This window comes from Bidens hawaiensis, unplaced genomic scaffold (assembly GCF_021521415.1).
Source record: "Bidens hawaiensis isolate Kalapana, Puna unplaced genomic scaffold, B.hawaiensis_p1.1 tig00011951_1, whole genome shotgun sequence".
In the NCBI taxonomy this organism is placed as follows: Eukaryota; Viridiplantae; Streptophyta; class Magnoliopsida; order Asterales; family Asteraceae; genus Bidens; species Bidens hawaiensis.
The window spans coordinates 383,172-391,690 of NW_027491958.1; the positions used below are offsets into that span (position 1 = coordinate 383,172).

Sequence of the window (8,519 nt, forward strand, 5' to 3'; positions counted from 1 at the left end):
CGGTTTTTCAAAAAACTAAAAAATTAACCGTCGGTCAATGCTTCGGTTCGGTCTTTTCGGTTAATTCGGTTTTCTGCTCACCCCACCGAAAAATCGGTTTTTCAAAAAACTAAAAAATTAACCGTCGGTCAATACTTCGGTTCGGTCTTTTCGGTTAATTCGGTTTTCTGCTCACCCCACCGAAAAATCGGTTTTTCAAAAAACTAAAAAATTAACCGTCGGTCAATGCTTCGGTTCGGTCTTTTCGGTTAATTCGGTTTTCTGCTCACCCCTAGTTTATAGAACTACCTATTGTAATAATAGGGAAGAGGAGAGAAAATAAAAAGGGGCGCTGCTAGTGATTAAAATGATAAGTAATTTTTAAAACTGAAAAATTATGATTACTAATTTAAACGGTTAAAAAAATCGTGCAAGATTGGTGAAAGCCAGTGAAAGACAGGGTACCGATACCGATACCGATACCGATACCGACCCGATAGATATTTTGAGAATTATCTTTTCTTTTTATAAAAGTAACCATACGGTTATCCGTTACTGAGCTATTCCGTCATACAATACACACACACTCCCCGAACACACATTTCGTAACATAACAAACAACAAAATGCGCAACCGGCGATATTTAGCCACCAGCGACGACGACGACGACGAGCCACCGCCGAAACAACAAGATGCCGACGAAGTCCGGTCTAGCCAACGGAAGAGAAAGCGAATGAAGATATACGAAGACGACGAGGATGAATACGAACAACAACAACTTGAAGAAGCAATTAAACAGTCAATCAGTAAAAAACCTAATGCCGATGAAGCTGACGAGGAGGATGAAGAAGAAGCACCGGACGCCAAGCCGATTGGCGAGGTGGTTAGGGTTTCAGGCAAAGGGAAAACCAGGAGGAATCATTACAAGTCCTTCGAGTTTGACGGAATCTCTTATGAGCTTGTGAGTCGTTTTACTTTCAATTTCTGTGCTGTTTGATATCTGCTTTTAGGTCGATTTACTTGATTAAATGAATCATTAGCTTAATGCATATGTTATTTGCTATGTAGATGTGTATTAAACTCGAGAAACTCGAAATTCGAATCGCTAAAATTCTATTTAGTAATCGAATTTTGAATCGAATGTTAAGTTATGGTTTTTAAGTTCGAACTCAAATTATTATTTTCTGGACCATTTTTATGTTAGGAACTGTGAGAACAGCATAAAGCACTTGTACGTTGTGCGTTAATGATTTAATCAGATAGTGGGGTGCGCGGCTACGTAATCGCTGTCTGTATAATACTAAAAGTAGGAGGTAGTGAGGTACTGGTGCATTTTGCGGTTCTCATACCTCTCAACATATTTGTGGTTCTTTTGTTTCCCTAGCTTGACGGAATTTCTTATGAGCTTGTGAGTGGTTTAATTAAGTTGTGGTTTATGATTCTGTGTTGTTTGTTGTGTGGTTTAGGATTAATAATTTTGTTGAGAATTGGGGAGGAATTTACAGGCTAGGGCTTTTCGGGTTACGAGATTGGTTTTTACTTGATTAAACGAGTTTTTAACCTGATGCATTTGTTATTTGTTATGTAGATATGCATCGGACTCAAAAACTCGAATTCGATTCGAAATTAAAGGTTCGAATTCGGCTTGAATTCTGATTTAGTAATTGAGTTTTGAATCGAATGTGAATTTAAGGTTTTAAGTTCGAATTCAAATAAGCTTTTTTATGTTGAGGGCTGAGAGAACAACATAATGCACTGTACATTAATGATTTAGTCAGATAGTAGGGTAGGTGGTTACGTACCTGCAGTCTGTATAACACTTAAAGCAAGAGGTACAAGTGCATTGTGGATTTTGTGCTATTGTTTGTTAGGTGGTAATTTTGTTGAGAATTGGGGAGAGATCGGCAGGCTAGGGTTTTTCGGCTCACAAGATCGGGTTTTACTTGGTTAAGCGAATTCTTAACCTAATGCATTTGTTATGTAGATATGTATCAGACTCGTAAAACTTGTAATTCGAATCGAATTTGAAATTAAAGGTTCGAATTCGGTCTTCAAATTGGATTCGGCTATAACTGAATTTTGAATCGAATGGGAATTTATGGTATTAAATTCGAATTCAAATTATTCTTTTCTGAACCATTTTTATGTCATGAACTGTGAGAACAGCATAATGCACTTGTACGTTGTGCATTAAGGATTTAATCAGTTAGTGGGCTACGTGGTTACGTAACTGTCGTTTGTATAACACTTAAAGCAACTGGCACAAGTACATTATGCGGTTCTCGCGGTTCTCAACGTATATTTGGTATTTATATGCATATATATGTATCTCTGTGTGTGTGTGAGTGAAAACAGGCTTCTACTGATTTTAATCGTAATTGGGCTACTAATTCAATATCCAGCCCAAGCCGAAAGTCCAATTCTTATTTTTGGGTGAATTCGAAGCAAATTAGTTTGAATTTGGCTCGAATCCGAATTCAGGTTAAAAAAAATTAAAATTCGAATAACTCAATTCGTTAATTCGGATGTTTGAAATTGATTCTTTGAACACCTTAGTTATGTGTTTAAAGAACCTAACCGTGTTCTGTCTTTATGAATGTGCAGGAGGATCCTGTGCTTTTAGTTCCTGCTCCAGAAGGACCAAACAAGAAACCATATGTTGCTATAATCAAGGTACTTTAATCTGTATAATAATATTATTTTGTTCGTTCTGTACCATATCTTATCTGTTCTGAAGTGGAAGTTTCATTTTATGCACAGGATATCACAGAGACAAAAGATGGGAGTGTAATGGTGTCTGGACAATGGTTTTACAGACCTGAAGAGGCAGAAAGAAAAGGTGGAGGAAATTGGCAATCACAGGACACACGGGAACTGTTTTATAGTTTTCACAAAGATGAGGTACCAGCTGAATCTGTAATGCACAAATGTGTGGTGCATTTTATACCTGCAAACAAACAGATCCCGAGTCGTAAAGTGCATCCTGGATTCATTGTTCAAAAGGTTTATGACACCATTTGGAAACGCCTCTTCAAGCTCACAGACAAAGATTACGAAGACGACATGCAACTTGAAATAGACCTTCTTGTTCAGAAAACAATGTCACGGTTAGGAGACCTTCCTGATATTAAACTTGATGATGATATTGTTGAAACAGAAGATCAGTTGAGGAGTAAAAGGTTGTTGAGGAGAAAGAATATGTCACCGTTGGATGTTACTAGAGATGATGATGTAAGCAACCGGTCTGGACCGTTGTCGAGGTCGGAAACACCTGGAAGTTGTAACAGTATTGCTTCAGAATGTTATAACATTCTGGTGAAGTTTGATGCTGTCACGAATGATCAGCATCGTGATAAGTGGCTAGAGAAGCTTCTAGATACTGTACAGTTTGTATGCAATAATAATGTGGAAAATAGTCAGAGCAATAATGTTCCTACAAATGAGGTTGATGACAAAGTTCCAAATGTAAGCAAGGAATTCTGTTATCTCAAAAAGTAGGGGTTTATTATACATATAACAATTTATTATGTTGCAGAGTGTAACAGGAACAGGAATGGGATCGCCTCCTGTATGGCCTGATGATGCGGTTCATGCTGTAGCTGCACTTGAGGAGGCCTCACATGAGTCTTTATCTTCAGATTATCAAAAGTATAACCAGAAGATGCGACAGTTAGTTTTTAACTTTAAGGTATTCACATGTTTATTAGGATAATGATGAAGTGTTATACTATTATCATATAGTATGTTTGAAGAGTGTGTATCTATCTACATTTGCAGAAAAATGCACAGTTAGCTTGTCGCTTTCTAAAGGGAGAACTGGAACCGTCAAAAATACTGTCTATGTCACCTATTGAGTTGAAGGTATGGCTTTTTTCAATCTTATTTTTATATGTATATGCATGTATGTATATATGCGTTCACTACAGTGTTTGTGTAATGTTTGTCTTTTCGTTGTTCGTTTCTTATAATTTCACATGGCGTATTAGGAGGGATTGACAGCAGAAGAGATTGCTAGTAAAGAACCGGAAGAGGATACACAAGTGCAGGTAATTCTGATTCAACAAGTCTTTTTAATATATGCTTTAAGCTTGCAATTATGGTCGTGTTTGGGTTGATGAGTTGTTTCCGGGTTGACCAAAATAGTTTTGTGTCGACCCATTTTTTACCCAATTTATTTCATGTTGGGTTTGGAACTTCGGATCACGTTGCCTAATTTGTGATGGGTTTGGGCCGTGTTTCATGTTATTTTTCTAAGCTATATTAATATCGGTTTGGGTGTTAATATAGTCGAGTTGATTGGTTTAAGCTCGCTTCTTTTGTTATTTTGGCAAACCAATTCAAATTAGTTATTCAATTCGTTTTCGGTGTCTACATGGAAACCTATTAGCTACTTTGTTCTAGTTGCAATTTGGCTTTCGTTGGCTCCCTTTTGGGTTTAATGGTTTATCCCGTATATAATGGGCGACATGAAGTTAATTTAATGGTTAATATTAGTTGGAAGCTGTTAATGGCTTGGAGGGGTAAAAGTGGGAGTTCGCTTTTGTTACCTTTTTTCTCATTAAATACCATAAAATCGGCATTTTTATTCTCTTTTATATATGTAAAATATTGCTACATGTTTTTTTTTTAAAGTGACTTTTAAAAAAAACGTATGCACTGTGCAAATAAATGTGCTGTTATACCATTAAATAGACGCAAATACCTCCGTCCATAGGACCAGCAATGTATACGTGACGCGCTCCATAGTCACAGGAAACGTAGAATCACCCGCGATCTTCGTTCCGGATCGCCCGTACCGGAAACGGGTACAAAATCGTATCGATCGCCAATGCTGCGTGATCTGGATCGGTAAAATTGAAAGTTCCCAATTGTTGCACGAATCATTCTACGTTAATCCGAATTGTGTTCTCGGTGAACGATATCGGCATTTGGGATCGTTAAAAATCGCGTCCCGGTACAGTTCCGGAGGTGGCCTCGCTTTTTCTGACTGTGTTTTCATTTTTTTCTGTGGTGGCTTTGATTTTGTACGATGGGTTGGTTTTAATATGCAACGGTGAAATAAATTGTTTCTTAATATACATCCTAATTAGTGAGGGAAACGTATATGGGAAGCCAAATAGATTGGAAACTAATATTTTAAAACTAAACTAAATAGTTTTTCAAATGTTTGAAATCATTGAACCTATGCTTTTTTTAGCAGCATCATTGAACTTATTACTGTCTTTCGTGTACTTAAATTTAAACTAATTAAATTGATTGTTAAGTGTTATTCAATATAATATTAATTATTTATTTAATATATGTAAACATATTATATATATCTATATATATTATGTATTTTATTATTTATTAATTAATTATATATATATATATATATATATATAAAATATGTAGTGTTATTCAGATACGATGTACCAGATTATATGGCACACTGTACCGTGTACTGAATTGGCATTCCGAATGAACCTACCCCCCTCGTACCGAATTTTAGAAATGCACGAACCGCGAACCAATTCTCATACTGTGTACCAATTCCCGTATCGCGATCCATGTGACTATGACGTGTTCTCATCGCTTTGTTTGTTTCTTAAGCAATAGCACTTTTGTACTTGAATCGGCTTCTATATATATGTGTGTGTGTGCGCTCGCACAGGGGACCGGGGGGGGGGGGGGGTTGAGCGGGCGTGCGTGGGTGTGTGCACGTGGTGCGTGGGCGTGTGTGTGTGGAGGGCACTTGGTTAAGAACTAAATTATTTGTTGAGGATGGATTTTTAATACAAATACAGCTTAATCCGAGTGATACTTTCAAGTTTCAACAAATAAAGAAAAGAGGGGTGTTATGGGTGTTGTATACCCTAACCCACTCCATACCAGCTGCATAACTGCCCGCTTGCCTTTTCCCATGTGTATATATGTAACTTTTGTTCCGTGCTTGTTCATGTTCTTTACCTACTTTAGTTCGTGTTGGGCTCGTGCCAACCCAGAGTTTATGCTCGGTTTGGGCTATTAACAAAACTTTTTGATTTTCTTAATATGCATTACAGATGACAGATGCTCGCTGCAAAAGGTGCATGGAGAAAAAAGTGCGTTTAGTAGAAATCATATCAGGTGGACATGCAGATCGATACCAGGTTCTTGCTCTATCCCGTATAACAAGTTTATAGAAATTTTCAAATCCATGTTCATGTCAATATTATTTGTCCTATGATTGCAGCTAGAATGTAATGCATGTGGTCACGCGTGGTATGCTTCTAGGGATGAAGCATCAACACTTACAATAGACGGGCCCAGCTCAGCCAAGACAGTAGGAACTGCACCATGGGCTACTGCCAAGTTTGAAGATGTTGAAAAGAAGCTGGTGAGCCCTCGTGATTGTAACGACTCGTTTAAAAAAACAACCGATGCTTCTGTCACCGTACTGGAAAAGCAGAAGTCTTTCAACAAGTCCAGGTCGGATGAGAACGACAGCCCGCCACTGCCATCATCACTACTGCCGCCAACTGATCCAGTAAACTAGTTTTCGCGTTTCAGTCTCATACTTGTTTGAGGCGTGTGTAGTGTGAAATGATCCGTAGCGTAAATTGTGTGTGTTTTACATGTACAAGGTAATGGGGAAAGAGTAATAGACTTGTGGATTATAATTATATGCTGATCAATTTTGGTATCATCGGTAGGGGCAGAGTTACAAGAACCATGACAATATTTTTATAAGCTTTGTTTGTTGGGGTAAAGGGGACACCTTCAGGTAGATTATAATTTATGGGAAGGTTTATAATTTATGGGAAGGTTCATGTGCATTTTAGTCTTAACATAAGAATATAGGAAATAATAGCAATTTATAAAAAAATGAGAACGTAAGACAAAATATCAACTACAATACCAATCTACATAAACAATTATTTGTAATAACACAGAAAAAACCTAACAAAATAATTAAAATCAAGAACAAAATAATAACAGCAAATACTAACATATACTTATATCAGCAAAAGAAAAAATCTAATAACAAAAAAATATAAATAAGCAAATACTTATAACATCTCATAATTGAAAATTAACAAATACGAACAAAAAATAACAGAAAACACTTATAGAAATAAACCTAATAATAAAAACAAATTGGTTATCACTGTTTTCATGTTAAGAATAATATGTATTTGATCATGTTTCTATAATTTATAATCATAATGTAATAGCTTGGGAACTCCAATCGGGTAGTGTTATTTGGGAAAAGGATTGAGGTAAATAAGATTATTAGGTATGGATGTCATTTTGCTTCTCTATTTATAATGACACGTCATCGCTACATCATATCAAACTTCACTCCACTATCTTTCACCATTATGGTCACCAATTCATCACTTTTCTCACTTTTTAAATAAAATAATAATATTTATATTACAATAATTTAATATAATTAAAATTAATTTACTACATCTAAAATTAAAACATAAACAAAAAAAGTTACATTCATTGAGAAAATTAACAAGAAGTAAAAATAACTTAATTTAAAACGTAAAATAAGAAAAAGAAAAAAAACCAAGCAAACATATATTTGTTGACGATTTGAGCTTGCAACGTCTCTTAAACATTTTTTCATAATATACCGGATTGAAGTCAAAGTAATCAGCTAGTAGGCGCTCGTGTCCCACTTCACGGTCCCTATTCAAAGCAGCTCTTATCGTTTTTGGTGTCGAATTTTCGCCCTCGTCGGTTATTGTAGCGGCTGCAGCAGACACGTTCACGTGAATAAAAAGCGGAACGACCGAACTCAACTCGTCATCGGATGAAAAATCCATCTTAGTTGAGAGAGGTGTAAGTTTTTAGTATGAAAAAAGGGAGAAAAAAGGGGTTTATTTATATGGTTTAGTAAGTTTTGTAATTATATCTTATTAAAAAACAAAATAAAAAAAACGTTTATATGAAATAAAAAAACCGTTTTTGTCTTTTTGGAAGTGGACAAATGCATCTGCGGTATAGAATAAATAATTAATATTTTTTTTGGAACTTCTTATTTCTCAAATGTGAACGGCATTTTAAGTGGCAATTTAAGCTTCAAAACTTCACCGCCATCATTGCTGATTTGAGCGGCATGGTGTTCACCGTCGGCACCACCGGCCACATCAGCATTTTCATCGACATAATAGCTTCCATACCCTACAGCCTAAAAGTACGATATTGCTGCTTTGTATGGAAAAATGAAACATGATAGGGTAGCATGAAAAAGGTCTCAATTACATCAGGTACTTTTGTGCTCGTTCGGGTAAAACCGTGGTGCAACCCATTAAATTGTTTTTTATTTTTTTTTTCAATTGGGAAGTTTGTGCTCGTTCATGTAAAACTGAGGTGTAACCTATTGATTGGTTATTTTTCAATTTGGAAGCTTGGGTACTTTGGTGGGCACTCTTTCCCCTTTAACCCTTTAGAGGTGGTTTAATACATATATATAAATATCATACAAGACTAATTTATAAATATCACAAATATAAATATCATACAGAGTTTGGCAACGGGTTGGGTTCGGGTCGGGTTTAGGTATT

The 8,519-nt window shown here is 36.1% G+C and overlaps 1 protein-coding gene across 1 annotated transcript; it reads left to right on the plus strand.

Moving 5' to 3' along the window:
* The first annotated feature begins 565 nt into the window (after positions 1–565).
* LOC143539603 (ASI1-immunoprecipitated protein 3-like) lies at positions 566–6,544 on the plus strand. Its single transcript, XM_077032874.1, has 8 exons — positions 566–940; positions 2,584–2,652; positions 2,740–3,444; positions 3,515–3,667; positions 3,757–3,840; positions 3,966–4,025; positions 6,024–6,110; positions 6,194–6,544. Exons 1-8 carry the CDS (start codon positions 605–607, stop codon positions 6,494–6,496), a joined length of 1,797 nt encoding a protein of 598 aa, XP_076888989.1. The 5' UTR covers positions 566–604; the 3' UTR covers positions 6,497–6,544.
* The last annotated feature ends 1,975 nt before the right edge of the window (positions 6,545–8,519 follow it).

Coding starts and splice junctions, on each gene's coding strand:
- LOC143539603 (XM_077032874.1), top strand. CDS start 605: ATGCGCAACCGGCGATATTTAGCCACCAGCGACGACGACGACGACGAG. Junction 941..2,583: donor ACGGAATCTCTTATGAGCTT/GTGAGTCGTTTT, acceptor ATGAATGTGCAG/GAGGATCCTGTGCTTTTAGT. Junction 3,841..3,965: donor TGTCACCTATTGAGTTGAAG/GTATGGCTTTTT, acceptor ATGGCGTATTAG/GAGGGATTGACAGCAGAAGA.